We start from the raw sequence: 19523 nt of genomic DNA, 5'->3' as shown, positions 1-19523 counted from the left end.
TTTTTCTAACTGGATCACCAACACGAATCGTGTATTTTGTCATTATCCTTGATTTTGAATAATATTAAACACTTCTTCTTCTTCTTCTTATTGGCATTACATCCCCACACTGGGACAGAGCCGCCTCGCAGCTTAGTGTTCATCAAGCACTTCCACAGTTATTAACTGCGAGGTTTCTAAGCCAGGTTACCATTTTTGCATTCGTATATCATGAGGCTAGCACGATGATACTTTTATGCCCAGTCGAGACAATTTCCAATCCGAAAATTGCCTAGACCGGCACCGGGAATCGAACCCAGCCACCCTCAGCATGGTCTTGCTTTGTAGCCACGCGTCTTACCGCACGGCTAAGGAGGGCCCCGTTAAACAGTAAGTGTTGAATTTTTGAATTTTGTAAAAAGGTTCATCAAAATTAAGTGACAAACAACTTCTCTGATGAAATCACATTTTAAAAACGCTGTTTGACCGATTGGGCGTATGGGACCTGTATGCGAATATCGCTTAAAATTGTGAATATTGATCAAAATATCGGTAATAATGTATATTGAAACTTCGCTGAGGACACCTATGGTCCATTTCGTTATTTCAATGACTGAGAGGTTTTTTCTTTCCATGTTTGGACAAGGGCTGCCCCAGTGTGGGTCGGTCAGATTCCGGTTGGCAGAAGGCTTCTGGTTCACCGGCGTCCCGACGACTCGAATCCAAACATTGCTCACTGCGCTGGATACTCCCCATAATCGGCATTTATTTGCTGATCTCATCTCCATCTACGCTGCAGCTCCGATAGTATTTGCGTCACGACTCTGCTTACCGCATTCCACGTGTCTTTTTCGTGACACATTCGCTCTGCGATATTGGAACAGGCGTTTCTCTACCTACTTCCGCAAATCGCGGACAATCGAACACCACGTGCTCCGGCGTATTTTCAACATTCTCGACATATCGATGAATTAGTGTGTCCGAACCGATATAAGTACTTCCGGAAGCATCCGTGGCCCGACAGGAACTGCATCAGGTAAAAATTTACTTCGCCATGCTTTTTGTTCATCCACGTCAAAAGGGTTATAATAAGCCGATGTGGTTCCACCTTCCTTTCTCCGTACTATCCCACGTCGCCATCAAACTAATCTTCACCATCTTTCTCATGTTTACGGCGGCTCTACGCTAGTAAGACTCGATGTCTTCCGTCAGGGTGATGCAAATAGGCACTATCCCGGGAATAACGCATACTGCCTCCAACGATATCGGAACACACTTTTTAGTTTTTCACGTAAGACGCGTTTGTACAATTCCATTCAATTCCACCACTTGACAGATACGTATTTCGATCTCAACAGTATGGCCGTCTGTCTCAACAGTATGTCTCGTACCTGACTCGACTTTAAGTCGAGTGGAGCCCTAAGAAAAACCCGCGCGCGTCCGTGATTGTGTGCGTCTGTGTCTGGGTGTGTGTTTGGGCACAAAAGCTAAGCAAAACATTAGCCAACAAGTTGCATTCTACAGAAGCGAATCCTAGGAGCAAATCTGCAATGCTTTATCACTTAATCGGTGAATTAAGTTGGGGTGTGCCTTTCTCGTATAATAAGTATACGTAAAGTCTATACATTCGCTCCGAAAACAAACTTTTTATGGGAGGCCCGGAGACCCATAGTGTTGTATACCACTCGATTCAGCTCGACAAACTGAGATTATGTCTGCCTGTGCTGTGGAATTATCCTTAACAAATTGCATTCGACGGGGAATCCTGTCCCATTGTTTCCTATTGAAAATAGGCCAGCAAATAATGGCCAAAATAATATTTTTTATATGAACGAGAAAGGCACCAACACTAATCAGGGTTGTTTGCCATGCTTCTACAAGCTAACCTAATTATAATATAGGAATTATTAAGTTTAATTACCAACGCAACGATAATTGTCCACTACTGTCAACTGGTGCCGCTCATCGTTGATGTCTTCTCCCGTTTGATTTACGAAAACCCAGTGCTGCTGTCTATTATCGCACTGGCATCGTGCCACAATCGAAACATTCTTGACGCCATACTTTTGATAAAGAGTCTTCTTTTGAAGTGCGATCTGGTTCGACTGACAGCGCTGCAAATGCTTCGTCGATGAACAGAACTTCATCTGCGTTCGAGTGTTGATGTTCATAATGTGTCCATGGTGCGTATAGGTCACCGGGCAGCTCGGAGTGTTGAGGGGCAACGGCAAATCTTCTCAACCGCACTTGGCATCCAATAACGGTGATGAACTATATTACACACTTCACTCTCACGACAAGTTCCCATCATAGTGTCCTGCAATTAAAATGCCCATATTTAACTCTCAAGTTAATATTTCGATCTGAATAATAATTATTCTCACGTAGTCTTCATAGTGATATCTATAGCCTTGTACCATGAAGGTGGCAATGAATATCGAATATAGAAATAAGATATTCTTTCCATCACTAATCACCATTCTTCCAATTGACCTGATCCACTTTCAAACGAGCTAAACGCTACATAAAGACTGAGCTGATGTCAAACGTTGCAAATCCCAGTTTCGATACACATAGTGCTTTACACATCGTGTATGACATGTATCATGCTGAAATTTTCCAAACAGATGTGAAACCGCCGATCAGCTAATGGACGCACGAGATGCTTTACCCATGATCGGGAAAGGGTCCACGTTTTTCTCTGAGCAGTGAACATTGAGCACGCACGGTGATGCTGCTGGTATTCATGGCATGGGGAATAAATTGCTGTCTGATATTTCTCATATTCATATTCTTGCAGATATGAGCTAATAGCCTATTAAAAATATGAGCTTTATCACTTGATAAATAGTTTTATGATGTTAAAGTATTTATACTGAGAATAATGTGTATGACTTTACATATCAAGATACTCTTTATTAAGTGATAAAGCCCATAACCTGAATAGCCTATAAAAAGAAGTGCACCATCTGAACCATCACTGTCAGTTATGCAAAATTCATTTAATTCCAAATGTATAAAAATATGAGACCTATCGTCTGTTTATTTAAATGTAATGAGTTATGATTTTTTTATAGACTTTATTCAAGTAATTTTTCACAATTATTAGTGTTCATCACTGAGTTTTACAATGAGAATAATGTCCAGACTTCAAACATTGTCATTCATGGTTGGTTATCCACGTAATTTAAAATTTGTTTATCCAAAGAATGTATTGTCTATGTATTGTCACTGTGCCACAATCTAAACAAGAAAATTGATTTTGAATGATTACAATGATTTATTATCCAATGTTAAATTGAAATTCTGAACATCAAAACGACTTTTAACAAAAGTGTTCCCTTAGATAGGAGGGAACATCCATAAATTACGTAACGCTCAGACGGGGGAGGGGAAGACGTATGTTAAGATTACTTAACAATCGCTAGAATCATCAAAGAATATATTTGTTGTCATTTCGTAATATTTCAATTCAGCACGATATTAGTAAAAACAAAGCATGCATCATCAGTGTTCACATAATGATATGTCTTGCAACTGTGTTTTTAAAATATATACGGAAAAAGATCAATATTCTCTGCATCATTGTTCCATAATTTCAGTCACAAAGAAAATCATATCGTCGTAAAGCATTAATGTCCCAACTTACCCCACAGTACTCTATTTTCTAAGAAAACCACCTACCGCATGCAGAATTCTCATATAAAAAAATGAAGTGATAAAAAAGGGGTGTGAAATGGAATGGAGTGCAAAATTCAGTTCGTTTGTGTCACCGACAACAAACCAAAGACGTGGAGTAGTCGGAGTAGTCGACGTCACACATATGGAAGACATAAATAAACGAACGCGTGGATGTAAAACACGGACGATTTATGGTGGAAAGCGATTAGAGGTGAAGAACACGATTCACGCTGTTTCTGAAAAACCGATTAATCCACATAGCGATGCTTTTCTCTTCCACGTGCATGAAAAATATAAACCCAGAGTCTATTACAAATATATAGAGTTGCGCAAAGAGTGAAGCCAAATCTACCTGTTGAACTTTCAAACTACCTATTGAGCAAAGTAAACAAATTCTGGTTGGTTAGGCGGAAGTATTGTTATCACCTAATGATTAGGCCGATACAAATATTGTCGGCGTAGCACCAAATTAGAATTCGGAAGTCGGGACTTCCGAACCGAACTTTCTTCCTAAGTTTTATCTGTCAAACTAATTGATGCGATATTTGATATTTGTAAGGCTGTATAAATTGAAATAAATTTGTAAAACGAAGTTGAAAAATTCAGCGTCTGGTCACATTATACCAATTAAATAATTATTCCCCTTTCCATATGACGTATATACGGGCTGAAAATTGTCTTAATTATTTATATTCGTAGGCACTTAAATCGATGAAAGCGAACCTCCGCCAAGAATTATATGCCACATTGGACGATCAACTGACGGTTGAGCAGAAGAAGCTTGCCCAGCAGTGGATAACCACCGAATGTCAAGAAAAATTCAAACAATTCGTGAACCGTGGTGGTGAGTGGTAATCCACGGTATCCGGATGGTCATGTAAGTCCCAAACTAAACCACCCCGCACCACATCATGGGGGTTCGATCGAGCAATACAACGTAAGTATACTGTGCTTTTATTTCATATCTTAGGCATACAAAGTTTACGCTGATTTTATCGCTGTTTAAAATGTGGAACTAAGATCGACTTATTTTCATTTTTACTCTTTATTCAATGGCATCAATATGAAGTTATCGATAATTCATGAGAGGAAAGTATAAATTGACTATTCGAAGAAAATTTTGGAAATTAGATTCAAAATTTATAGGTACATGTTATATTAAGATTGAATGGTATTTACAATCTGTCAGAATTCTATTAAACTAATTTAGCTGTTTCAAAAGGAATTTATTTTCATGTACGTTACTAAACACAATTGGTGTACAATTGTTGCGAATCGAGTGCAAATACTTTATATTTAAGCAAATAATACTTTGATTGATGGATTCTAAACTATATGTGTGTGAACACATCCAATTCAAGAATTATTTCTATTATACATTTATACTGACATCAGCTTACTTCTTAAATTGCAATAGTTATATGAACAAACCGGAATAAAGAACTAGTTCTTTTCATTATACAATAAATTTGCTAATCGTAGAAAAAATGAGAAATCCTAAAGTATGACTTTGCAACATTGAAAATAAAATAAATTTAAACATTGGCTTCTGTTATCACGCGTTGTATTATAATTGTAGTTTTTTCAACTAATTTAATGCCACTGTTTTGTAATTTGGAAGTCGAATGTCGTAAATCATGTAGGAAAATGAAAATAATTTCACCAAAATCGATTTCCTCTCCAGTCACAGTTATTCCGCAAAAACTATCAAATTATAAATTCGTTTGTTTTCTAAACATCTATTTTTTTCGAATTCGCCCCCCTGCTACGGGGTAACAGCAGATCACAATAGATTTATTTTTCAAAAACTGCTGATTCAGTTTTTTAACATTTAGGGAGCGAGACCATTTGAGCAGCACCCCCTATTCCCGTCCGCAACGTTAATAGCTCGACAGCGTTCCAACCAAATGGCTTGATTGTTTTTACATCACTAGATATCGACAGAAACTAACCATGTACTAAAAAACAAGTAATTCGGTTGTAATGCGCTCGAGTAATGAACGTTGCTGACGGGAACAGGGGGTGCTGCCCAAATGGTTTCCTACCCTACTACCATTGATTCTCTCTTACCCAGTGGCGCCGGAAATACCGGAGGCTCAGACAATTTCTAAAATTTTATAAGAATTGACAGGCTGACAAGTGAATTTATCATTAGTTGAATGTAAACAATGATATAGCTTAGCTTTACTTAGCTACAACTGACTCTTGTGAATATTTGCTTCTTCGTGACTGGTCAGAACTGGTATAAATTGCGCTACGATCCAAGAATAAAGGTTGGTTTTTACTACCTACAGCTTCAATCAGTTGGAGAAGGAGAGGAATATTAGTGTGTAGTTATTGTTGCTTCTAGAGACCGAGAAAACGGCAAATGCTGGGTAAAGCGTACCATTGGTACTTCGCGTACCTGAAGAAACTAAATAGACCCCATCTCGCGGTCCTTAGCCTCTTACCCAGCAACTCATATCCCTACCTCCCCGCGGTGCTGGTCGGGATACGAGCAACCTTAGGGAAGATCGGGTAACCAACCCCGGTGGGAACTATGGTCGTATGCTGACAGGGAAGGGGGGGTTTGCTCCTCTCCGGAGGTAAGGCGCATCATCTGTGGAAGTCGGGCCTACTACGGGCTCCAGAAGAAACTAGATGAAGAGAAGTATATATCAATGATTTACTTAGAAAAAGCTTGAGCTTGATTGACTGCCCGTAGTTGCTATTCCATTATGACCAGATCAGCTGTTCTTGTACAGAGAACCAAAAAAAAAACATTGGCAACATAGGAAATTTTACAAGAAAACAGGTCGTCTTTGTTGCGAAGCGATTTGATGCTCGCAAGAAAAGTTATTAAAGAAATACTGAATCGTAGGAAATTTAATTTAACCTTAGTAAGATGTTGGGGTCAATATGACCCAAAACGAAACTTCAAAGTAGAATAACTTTTTACCTGATAATCCGATCGTTCTGAATTTTCTTGACTTTTAATATTTTGTGGCAATGAAGCATCTGACATGAAAAAAGTATTTTAAGGTCACTCCTGACAGAATCCAAGTTTCAAAGTGCTCGCGTTTTCGGGGGCACACCACTCCATACGGAGGCGGCGGACAACTGTCATTTTTGTTGATTCATCTTTGCTGCGTCGCAGCACGCGTGAAAAATAGAAATGACAGTTGTGCGTTGCTTCCGTATCGAGTGGTGTGCCCCAGAAAACACGAGCACTTTGAAACTGGGATTCTGTCAGGAGTGACCTTAAGGTGCAACAGGAACGACCCCACACAAAAAGTTACGAATAAGATGTTGGGGTCATATTGACCCAGAAATGTAAATGCTTATAAAACAGTCAAATTTTAACCGAATTACAAAGTGTATATACCGTTCGAAAGATAAACTCATCAATTTTGTGGCTATGTGGTGATATGCTGTAGACAATGGCCACCGGGAAACGACTTCCACGGGGACCTTGTCGGTCATATAAGGGGAGCATAAAAATCGCTCCATAAATGCCATTCGATCGCTAATTCTTCATATATTCTCTAAAAACGGTAATGTATGGTCCATGAGAGGCTTTCCGACGAAAGTGGCCACTCCTGGAACATGCAAGGTGCCCCCGGGGAATCCGCAGGAGGGATATTTCCGTTTTAGCACCAAAATATACCGTGCGGCGGCTCTGTCGTCATGATTTTCCACAAAATAGATGATAATGCGCTTGAAACCGATAAAAGACCATATTGGCCACTCCTGGTACATGCAAGCTGCCCCCGGGGAATCCGCAGGAGGGGACATTTCCGTTTTAGCACCAAAATATGCCGTGCGGCGGCACTTTTGTCATGATTTTCCACCAAACAGATGGTTATGCACTTGAAATCGATAAGTGACCACATTGGCCACTCCTGGTACATGCAAGGTGCCCCGGGGAATCCGCAGGAGGGACATTTCCGTTTTAGCACCAAAATATACCGTGCGGCGGTTCTGTCGTCATGATTTTCCACAAAATAGATGATAATGCGCTTGAAATCGATAAAAGACCATATTGGCCGAGACACGAATGTCACTTTAGTGGTAAAGTGTCACTAATAAAGTATAATAATAATAATAAAAAACCATATTGGCCACTCCTGGTACATGCAAGCTGCCCCCGGAGAATCCGCAGGAGGGGACATTTCCGTTTTAGCACCAAAATATACCGTGCGGAGGCTCTGTCGTCATGATTTTCCACAAAATAGATGATTATGCGCTTGAAATCGATAAAAGACCACATTAGCCACTCTTAGTACATGAGGTGCACCGGGGAACCCGCAGGAGGGGACATTTCCATTTTAGCACCAAAATATGCCATGCGGCAGCTCTTTTGTCATGATTTTCCACCAAACAGATGGTTATGCGCTTGAAATCGATTAATGACCACATTGGCCACTCCTGGTACATCCAAGGTGCCCCCGAGGAACCCGTATGAGAGGACATTTCCGTTTTAGCACGAAAATATGCCGTGCGGCATCTCTTTCGTCATGATTTTCCACAAAATAGATGATTATGCGCTTGAAATCGATAAGTGACCACATTGGCAACGCCTGGAACTTATGAGGGGCCCCCAGGGAACCCGTAGAATGGGACATTTCCATTTTTACACCAATATATGCCGTGCGGCGGCTCTTTCGGTGTTTTCCCATCAAACAGATGGACGTGCGCTCGAAATCGATAAGTGACCACATTGGCTACATTTGAAACCTATGAGGCTCCCTCGGAGAACACGTAGAAGATGACGTTTCCATTTTTACACCAACATATGTCATGCGGCGGCTCTTTCGTCGTGATTTTCCTTCAAATAGGTGCCCTCGAAATCGATTATTGACATATTGTCCACTCTTAGAACCTATGAGGTGCCGTGCGGTGGCTCTTTCTTTGTTATTTTCTACCAAACAGATGGTCATGTGCTTGGAGTTGATTAGTGATATTGTCTACTCTTGGAACCTTTGAGATGACCTGCGAACCCGTAGGAGAGGACACCTTCATGGTTATATCAAATGTACTGTGTCGCTTGCGGCAGCTCTATCTTCGTCTATCATTGTCTACCCTGGCCACAAGTCTTCAAAAAGTTGGTTATGCGCTTGAAATTGTTCTTCATTTGAAATTGAGTACTGAGTCAAATTAAAATATAGTTTCTGGGCTACTGTGATGATTCCTTCGAACAGCTCTCCAAGGATTTTCTATTCCGCATCTCGATATTACCATTAGTCGATGGTCCCTCCAATATTGACTCATAGAAGTTTGAGATTTTCACCGATCGCCATGGACAATGATATGAAAACGCAACATTTCGATATAAAAAAAATCTCTTCTTCTGTAAGACTCCTGCGGGTACCTTGTAGGTTGTAGATATTAAGTTCAGAATGAATGACCTATTTGATAGAAAATAAACCAGATTAATCTACCTAGTGGTGATGGTGCCTTTATCGTTCGTTCAAAAGGGTTGAGAAATATATGCGAAAAGTCTAATATAACACTAATAGGTAGATAGTTCTTATTTTTCATATTTGTTTATTTGCATTCTAAAATTGTCTGCTGAACGCAACTTATTGCAAACCAATCGGATGAGCATAAGGGCCAGAAAAGTGATTTTCCCATGCAGCTGCTGAAATTAGTATTTTGGCCATAACTTCGGAGCCCATAGTCCGATCTGGCCAATTTTCAATAGGAAACAATAGGGCAGGATTTTCGTCGAATGCTATTTACTGCGAGCAATTCGGTTGAGGAAAAGTTCCTAAAAAGTGAGTGAGATTTTGTGTGCACAGACACTTTCAATGGATTCTTCACGGCACTCCACAATTACCGAAACTGGGCCTGGGGTTCCCCCGGGTTAATATTAGATTTCAAGAGCTTAACCAACTATTTGATGGAAAATTATAGTGAAAGAGCCGCTGCACGGCATGTCTTTAAGGGCCGATGTCCACGTAAAGTTTTTTCACGCTGCTTGCACGCCGCATTCACCCAGGTACCCAGCATCAAATGGAGTAATGCACACGTAAACGTATGCACGACTAAATTTGATGCCGGGTACCTTGCGTGGACGCGGCGTGCACGCAGCTTGAAAACACGCTACGTGGGCATCGGCCCTAAGTAAGAGTAAGAGTAAGCACGGAAATGTCCTCTCCTATGAGCTCCACGGCGGTACTTCATAGGTTCCAAAATGGAAAATGTGGTCACTTATTCATTTCGGTATAAAAACGGAAATGTCACCATCTACGGGTTCCCCGTGGGCATCTCATTGGTTCCAAGAGTGGCCAATGTGGTCACTTATCGATTTCAATGATTATGCCATCTATTTTGTGGAAAATCATGACGAAAGAGAAATGTCCCTTTCTACGGGTTCCCCAAAGGCACCTCATAGGTTCAAGAGTGGCCAATGTGGTCACTTATTGATTTCGAGAGAATAACCATCTCTTTGGTGGGAAAACGCACTGAAAGAGTCGCCACTCGGCATATTTCGGTGTTAAAATGGAAATATCCCATTCTACGGGTTCCCTGGGGGCCCCTGATAAACTCCAAGAATGGCCGATGTGGTCAATTATCGATTTCAAGCGCATAATCATCTATTTTGTGGAAAATCATGACGAAAGAGCTGCCGCACGGTACTTATCTGTAAAATAAAAAATCACGATAAAGTTTAAAAAAAGCTGCCGCACGGCATATTTTGGTGTTAAAACGGAAATGTCCTCTTTTACGGGTTCCCCGGGAGCACCTCATAGGCTCCAAGAGTGGCCAATGTGGTCACTTATCGATTTCGAGCGCATTATCATCTATTTTGTGGAAAATCATGACGACAGAACCGCCGCACGGTATATTTTGGTGCTAAAACGGAAATGTCCCTACCTGCGGGTTAACTGGGGGAACCTTGCATGTACCAGGAGTGGCCAATGTGGTCTTTTATCGATTTCAAGCGCATAACCATCTGTTTGGTGGAAAATCATGACGAAAGAGCAGCCGCACGGCATATTTTGGTGCTAAAACGGAAATGTCCCCTCCTGCGGATTCCCCGCGGGCAGCTTGCATGTACCAGGAGTGGCCACTTTCATCGGAAGCCCTCTCATGGAACATACATTACCGTTTTAGGAGAATCTATGAAGAATTAGCGATCGAAAAGCATATATGGAGCGATTTTTATGCTTCCCTTTTATGACCGACAAGGTCCCCGTGGAAGTCGTTTCCCGGTGGCCATTGTCTCCAGAACCAGCATATCACCACATAGCCACAAAATTGATGAGTTTATCTTTCGAACGGTATATAAACTTTGTAATTCGATTATAATTTGACTGTTTTATAAGCATTTACATTTCTGGGTCAATATGACCCCAACATCTTATTCGTAAGTTTTTTCTAATATCCGAAGAAGGTTAACACGTAAAAGAATAACATCAATATCAATAATGAGCCTTTTTGTTTTCTTCATAACTTTGCTTCCAAAAGACAAATCGCTACGCAACAACAACTGCCTTTCAGCTTGACAAGTATTCTGTGTAGTCAATCTATTGTTTATATTTGAATAGTTCATGGGCCACCTCACGGAACGGTTTTTCACATAAGTCAGTTCTCATAGTAATTTCCATACAAACTTTAAATGACGTGTGCACAATCAAATGACATCAAAATTTGCTTAAAATTTAGGAGGATTATTAAAATGGCAAATGCAATCGTTTAAGCATAGGGAGGCAAAAAAAGTCAAAATTTGAATCACTCTAATGAAGCAATTTATGATGATAATAGCATAATAGCATATCTGGATGTCTGGCAGTAAACCTATGAGAAAAATGCGAGACAGGCAAACACTTCGAAAACTTCTAAGAGTATATTTGCATAAAACCCTATCAGCACACATATTTCATATATGTTACTACAACTGCAACAATATATGACTAGATTTAGTCACAATCAAGTTTCCACAACCATTTTTGTCCAACTTGTGCTGCCTGCTGTGCTGTCTGAAATTCGGAGTAACATTATTCTTAAGATTTCGGAAAACATGTAAACAGTACTGAACACCCTTAAAGAATCTTGGACGATCAAAAGCTTTACTTGTAGATCGTAGCAATTTTTCTGAAGATTTTAACATGTTCGAATTCTTAGAACTTAGTGAAATTGATTGAAACCATCCAATCAGGGCTTGTAAAAAGTGCAGATTTGTGAATATACTCTATGATAATTTGTTGCATGGAAATTCTCAGATTCGTCGAAAGAGAGGAGATACACATATTCGATGTACTGTGTTTGTCGCACAAATACTGCACGAGAGAGTTGTCGTGCTTCATTTTTGCGTATGAAGTATTGTTGCTCGGTGTTGCAACCTACTCACAACATCATTTAGCGACAAAGCTTCTCTCTCGCTTTGCTTGTGTTGCTGGCATTATTTACTGGTTTGTTTTGCTCGGAAGTTCCATTTCTACGGGTCGGGACCGAGAAGGATTGCTTCATGCTACAACATGGCACTGAGGAGATACATGTTTAATTCGTTCAGTACTGTAGTAAGAGAGCGTATAGACACAATCAACATACGTTCACAATTCGCACGCTGGAAGCGTGCAATAATAGAATGCTGGAGCATAGGGAATGCACCTAAATTTTGAACTATAAACGGGAATTTCAATAATTCAATTATTTTCTATGAGAACATTAATGCTTTCAGGGAAATAATACCTTATGTGAATAAATCCTTAAAATATTCAGAAAATTGTCTCCCACAAACTTTTTCCAACTCCAGCATTTTCAGTTAAGGTACCCCGGGGCAAGTGAAAATACGGGGTAAGTGGGTACTATGGCTGCAGATGAATCGATAAACGTTTTCAATGGTAACAATGTTCTAGAAAGATGAAGCAGAACTATAAACGAATTCACCCGACACAAAAATATTTGGAATGAAAACCATTTAAGGTACCATACTAATCCTATTGCTTGATCATGACTTTAAACTACCGGGAAAATCTATTACTTTTATTTTAGTTCAATGGATTTCCAACTAAATAGTCGTTTCTAAATTTATCATTGATGTGGACAGTGAATATTTTGAGCAATTAAATAATTGTGTGACATCGAAAACGATTTAAAAATTTTAATTGAAGCAAAAATCAGCAATTTTCATTTGCCCTTGAGTTTTATCATACATGGGGCAAGTGGGACATATTTGAACAACATTTTTGATAGAGCTTATTCAATTATTTTAGATGGTTGACTAACAAAAAAAAACTTCGTCATTCATATATCATATGGATCTAAATCAGATGCAGTTTGATTTCGTTGTTAAAAAGTATTGTACAGTTAAATACCAAATGTGTATTTTACATTCTGAAAATTATCTCCCGCGTGAAGAAGAGCAATGGCTATAACTATGCGATATTCTTCCGCTTACAGTGCGAATAATCTATTTATTTTACAATAGGTCAACAGAATTTGTCTTGTGTTTTGTTATTTTCAAACTTTGCATCAGATTTTCTGATATATAAAGTGTTTAACACATAAATTGGCTATTTTGTACTATTACAAATTAAAAACACTGGGCATCGCCTGAATGAAACCTTTTTTTCTGAAGTACTGATTTATGTAATAATTTGTGTTTTAACTTTTTAAAACACAAATTATTACATAAATTTAAAAACATTTATTCATACGAAAACTGAAGAAAACAAGACAACAGCCAGATAAACGATGAATCTGCTGTTTTCTTGTTTTCATATCTGCTAACATTATAATCCATTTCTTGTTGCAAAAATAAACTCCGACGTGCAACCAATCTCCATCCAAGATCTGCAAATACTAATACTCAGAAATAATATGAACAGTATATCTACATTCCTCAAATTAGTTTCGTTCGACAGTAGAAAACAGAATAGGTCCCACTTGCCCCGTTTGAAGGGGTAAGTGGGTACTGAGAGTAAATTTATTTTTAGCACTACCAATATTTTTGTAATTGAATAAATGGCTTCCAACACACTCTACACTTCAACAATGGAAGTATATAATGATGCATCAGTGGTTAATGTTCGAAAATAATCTGTTTTCTAAGTATGCGTTAACAATTTTGCTGAACTAGCGTTTTTTTAGGTCCCACTTGCCCCGGGGTACCTTATAAAACATGCCATCAAAACAGGAAGTACTGTGGCACACATAGTACAGTACTTTTAAGCGAACAAAGATCGTAGGAAAAGTACACGGTGGACAATATTAAGCGTGAAAATGTTTCGAAAACTGCTAAAGTATTTTTGGTCTACTGAGCTCCATTATATACAAACGTGATTTGAAGACCAAAGACACGAAGCAACTCATCAATACCACAATAGATCAACTTAATAGTCGCAGTGGTTAAAATCCCAACAAAAAAATAAAAAAAAAACTCATCAATAGGATAAGAACATTTAAATAATTTAGAATTCATCTGCATTGTGGCGCTAGCGTCTATGAGACAATCAGTTGAATAAGATATCTCGGAGTCTGTGAAATTTAGACAGTTGTGATATTCTACAAAGTTGTTCGAAAGATCAAACCCATTGTGAACAACATTTCTATAATTTCGAATTCATCCGCATGGTGGCGCTATCGTCTATGAGACAACCAGTTGAATAAGATATCTCGGAGTCTGTAAAATTTAGACAGTTGTGATATTCTACAAAGTTGTTCGAAAGATTAAACCCGGAGAATATCTCATTATTTCGTAATTCATCCGCATGGTGACACTAGCGTCTATGAGACAACCAGTTGAATTAGATATCTCAGAATCTGTGATATTCAGAGAGTTGTGATCAGTGCTGCAAAGTTTCATCGTTCAAGTCACGCAAAGCGTGACAATAACAAAATCCAGGTCATGTGTGATGCTTAATGTGGATCTCACATGCTTGGTGTAACGATCACCATGAAAGTGACATTTTAGCAACTAGCGCTTGGTCACTCACCATGTCTTCACTCTTCTACCTGTGATCACCAGCATGAATGATAGGAAAACTTTCCTGATGTTGTGGTTGTCATATCCGTGTCATCTTGACTATCGTGATGATCACTTGACCTATGCGGTGTTTGGTTCGAAATCAACGCTCGTCAGCAATGGAATAATCCACTTAGCGGAAATTAATGGATTTTTGCTGTAATAAAAATGCATGAAGGCAAAATAGACCTTTTGGGAACATTTAAGTGTTCTTATTGTTTATGTTGACTTTATGTGCAATATTCTAAGAGGTGCTGTAAAAAGAAAAGTACATACATAATTTTTACAAATTTGATCCAGACTATCTTTTGAAAAAGGCCAATTTTTTTTTTATTGATTTTTTCAAATGGATACAATCAAAAAACGACGCATCCTACAAAAAAATGTTGTATGGGTGACTATCGCAAAATCAGTCAAAGTTTCTAATAAAGATATCGGAAACAATTCAAATTGAGCCCTACACTGAAAAAAATCAGTTTTAAAAATTAAAACTCGATTTGCGAAAAAATGCTTTTTTTGATTTGTATGAAATTGTGTCTCAAGATAGGAAATTATGTTCCCTACCAACCGTCCATACATCGCAAGCTTGACACTTTTAAGGGAAAAAAGTTTTTCTAACAAAAATTTTTTCTTGTCGAATTTGTTTTTTTTTCAGTGTCAAGGAGTGTCAGTGGAATTAACATATACATACATATACTAAAATATTCCTGTACAGTCAAGCAGAGTACAATATTTAGGTCGTAACTAATCGCAACGGATAAAAATACACTGAAAATAATTTCGACAAGAAAAAGTTTTTGTTAGAAAAACTTTTTTTCCTTCAAACTGCCCAGCTTGCGATGTACGGACGGTTGGTAGGGAACATAATCACCTATCGTGAGGCACAATTTCATTCAAATTAAAAAGTGCGTTTTTTTGCAAATCGAGTTTTAATTTTTAAAACTGTTTTTTTCCAGTGTGAGGTTCAATTTGAAATGTTTCCGATATCTTTATTAGAAACTTTGACTGATTTTGCGATAGTCACCCATAAAACATTTTTTATAGGATGCGTCGTTTTTTGATTGTATCCATTTGAAAAAATCAATAAAAAAAATTTGGCCTTTTTTAAAAGATAGTCTGGATCAAATTTGTAAAAACTTAGTTTAACTAACTAGGCCAAATTCACCATTCACCAGCCATTCACAAATAAGGCCCATACAAATTTCAAAACCCTTGCATACAAAATACGTTACGAGAGGGTGGGTGGGGGCTGAAAATGGTCCATTTTAGCGTTATGTAATTTGTGAATGAACCCTTAATTTAACTATTGATTTATCCGATTTATCAATTAAAAACGACGTCAGTCCAATCAAACGACGACAAAATCAATTAATAACGGTGCTCACCTGAACTTTTGACAGCTGACCGACCTGATGCTCTTTATGGCTCTCAGCTTGTGGTTGTGAATCTGGATGTCACGCTTACCTAAGGTACTCACGTGTCAGCTTCTACATGTCACGATGCGCTTGCAGTGATTGTCAGTAAAGAACATGGTTTAAAAGCGTGGTGGTTTTTGTTTTCATATCTGATCATCTGGTGATGGTCACGACATTTTGCAAGACTGGCTGTGATATTCCACAAAGTTGTAGATCAATTCTTAACTGAACTAATCTTCAACATAATGGTTTTTGGCTTCCAAACAAATTTGTAGTATACAGCTACTTGCCAAATTGTATAGATTCCGAGATATCCTACCTTGCCGAAGGTCTCATGTACACTAGCGCCGTTCGGTGGATCAATTCTGAGCTAAACTAGTCTTTAACATGATGGTTTTGACCTTTCGAACAACTTTGTTGAAGACGGCTTCTTTCTAGATTGAATAGCTTCCAAAATATCCAACCTTGCCGAAAGTTTTTTGTACACTAGCGCCATTGAGTGGATGAATTCTGAACTAAACTAATCTTCAACCTAATGGTTTTGCCTTTCCGGAAAACTTTTTAGAAGACAACTACTTTCTAAGTTGAACAGGTTCCGAGGTATTCTACCTTGCCGAAGATCTCATGTACACTAGCGCCGTTCGGTGGATCAATTCTGAACTAAACTATTCTTCAACATAATGGTTTTGATCTTTTGAACAACTTTGTAGAAGACGGCTTCTTTCTAAATTGAATAGATTCCGAGATATCTGGGGCAGCAGGGACTATGTCCAAGGGCTTGACGACCCCTCCCCATGGCCACTGCGAGTTAGGGGGCCTGCCTAGGATGTGGTGGGGTTTTACAGTGGGCTCTGTTAAACCTCTACAAAAAGCTGCATGTGTCCATAAGCAGGCCCTATCAAACCCAGTCAACACATGAACGTATATGGTGTCGTGTAGGATGCTGGAGTGCAGGCGATAGATGTACTTTTCCACACAACATGTATGTATATCGTCTCCAATTTAGCATCTTGTATTGCACCATGTGCGATTTTATGTAGACTGGGAAGCGAACGTGTGCCGCTCAAAGCGCACAAGCCCAACACGAGTGCCAACCGGCACATCATGATTAATACCAGTGAGATCCTGATTACGGTATACTGGTCAATGCAAGTGACACACACGCGCGCGAAAGTAATGCAAAATAAACAACATGTAAAATGAACGTAAATTTACATTCTTACTTGACGTCAAATAGAGATAAAATAAGGGTTGCTGAATAACATTAGCTTTCCGATTACTATCAATTATTTTCAATTTAAATCCCGTTTCTTTTTTACTTTTCTTACGTTAATGAAATGATAACGCGGGCGCCTAATCCGAAATTCAAATGAACAATCGCTCACTTTGAGCGATTGATTGTTTATTCTCGCGAAGAATGAACAATTGAACAAATTAAGGAAATGCTAATACTGCTGTGTAGAAGTTTCATAGGTCACATCACTTTCCATGGTGAATCCTGATCTATGTTACTGATTACCCCACCCAACTAACACTACTTCCTTCCCGTGGTAAATGTGGAGATGCAGAGGTATTCTCGGTCTCTAGTAGCAACAATTACCACACACTCACATTCCCTCCCTTTCCCAACTGACTGTAAGGACTTGGCCGGCGCCGTTATTGATCAACATTTGCGAGCTGCTGAAACGTGCACTTCGAGAATAGTTGGTAAATCCCAACCACTATTCACTTGGATCGTAGTGCAATTTGCACCAGTTCTGATCAATCACGGAGTAGCAACCATTGATATGTACAGTCAGTCTAAGCTAAGCTAAGCTAAGCTGAATAGATTCCGAGATATCCTACCTTGCCTGAACTAAGCTTATCTTTAACATAATGGTTTTAAACTTGTGAACAACTTTATAGAAGACGGTTTCTTTCTGAATTGAATAGATTCCGAGATATCCTACATCATCTTCCAAAAATATTTGTAGAGTACGTCTACTTGCTAAATTGTATGGATTCCGAGATATCCTATCTTGCAGAATGTCTCATGAACAATGAATTCCAAACTAAATTAATCTTCAACAAAATGGTTTTGACCTTCCGAAGAACTTTGTGAAAGACGACTACTTTCTAAATCTAACCGCTTCCAAGATATATTAGATATACTATACCCCATTAGTCTCTAACCCGTAGGAATAAACGCATTTTTTTAATGCGCGTGTGGATCAAACTGCTTCGTAAAAACACGTATTCAGAGAGAAGCGCTACATTTGTCTCGTATATTGCAGCCTGAGAACATCTGCAAAATTCCGAATTGTGTTGGTTTGTTATGTATCATCTTCTCCCGTAATACAACGCATGAGTGACATCAACACAAGAGTTCGTTACAATCGCTTCCCTCGGTAGGCGATCAAACAACGAACATGTATGATTCAGTAGCTTATGTGTGACAAGAGCATCGAAGCTTCGTGTTGCTTGCCGAATTCGTTTCCTCACTACCACTGGCTGCTTGTGAAGCAAGCAAGAGAATGAGGCATGCGTGATTTGCTCATCTTCATTGGATTGCAAGCAGTGCATCCAATATTTTATAAAATTTATAGAAATCCATAATCACTTCTGGAAATTTGTGAAAATGAGGAAGACATGCTCTTTGGAAATGTTCTATCTCTCTCTCTCTCTCTTTCTTTCTTCTTATTGGCATTACATCCCCAAACTGGGACAGAGCCGCCTCGCAGCTTAGTGTTCATTAAGCACTTCCACAGTTATTAACTGCGAGGTTTCTAAGCCAGGTTACCATTTTTGCATACGTATATCATGAGGCTAACACGATGATACTTTTATGCCCAGGGAAGTCGAGACAATTTCCAATCCGAAAAAAGACCGGCACCGGGAATCGAACCCAGCCTCCCTCAGCGTGGTATTGCTTTGTAGCCGCGCATCTTACCGCACGGCTAAGGAGGGCCCCTTTGGAAATGTTCTATAAACACTAGAAATCCAATGATTGTTTTCATAGTCATAGGGAGTTTATAACTTATCTGAGGATGTTCGAAAAAATCTCTTGAAATCCGAAAGGATCTCCGAAAAGTCGCTGAAATTCCATAAAAGTAGGTATTCTATAGATTAGATTCTAGGTAAAACGATAGGTTCATCTTTTTGAGGTAATCAACTCCGCTCCTTCATAAATTTGCCAAAAATTTACGAACGGTCCTAATCCCAGGGTCCTAAATTTAGACATTTTTAGAAACCTCGTGTAAATAGTGGCCCGGTCTCAGCGAGATGTAACTGAATCAAATTTTGGCCCATTGTCACCCTTAGGTGCCTGCCAGAGTAGACGCGTCTACGCGATGCGGCACGAAAATTGCACACAAAGGAATAGAATCAATAATAAGGGTCTGTCTCATTTGGAGAATTAAACTGAAATTAAAATTAAAAGTGACATTTCAATAATTATCAAATAACCCTGCTCGCAGAGCAAGATTAGTTTTGACAGATATCGAATCATTTTGCATCGA

The 19523-nt window shown here is 39.1% G+C and overlaps 1 protein-coding gene and 1 pseudogene across 3 annotated transcripts in view; one reads left to right on the top strand and one right to left on the bottom strand.

Moving 5' to 3' along the window:
* Window positions 1-4885, top strand: part of LOC134211090 (nucleolar protein dao-5) — a 51609-nt gene extending 46724 nt beyond the window's left edge. For all 3 annotated transcript variants that reach the window (XM_062687703.1, XM_062687702.1, XM_062687701.1), the window contains one exon: window positions 4360-4885. In XM_062687703.1, the coding sequence (XP_062543687.1) occupies window positions 4360-4515 (156 nt within the window). In that variant the 3' untranslated portion in view covers window positions 4516-4885. The remainder of the gene's footprint in view (window positions 1-4359) is intronic.
* LOC134211092 (uncharacterized) lies at window positions 79-4352 on the bottom strand (annotated as a pseudogene).
* Window positions 4886-19523: the final 14638 nt, after the last annotated feature.

The sequence above is a fragment of the Armigeres subalbatus genome, chromosome 2 (assembly GCF_024139115.2).
Source record: "Armigeres subalbatus isolate Guangzhou_Male chromosome 2, GZ_Asu_2, whole genome shotgun sequence".
NCBI lineage: Eukaryota > Metazoa > Arthropoda > Insecta > Diptera > Culicidae > Armigeres > Armigeres subalbatus.
Note: the sequence above shows the minus strand (reverse complement) of the source record. Positions and strands in the feature narration are given on the sequence as shown.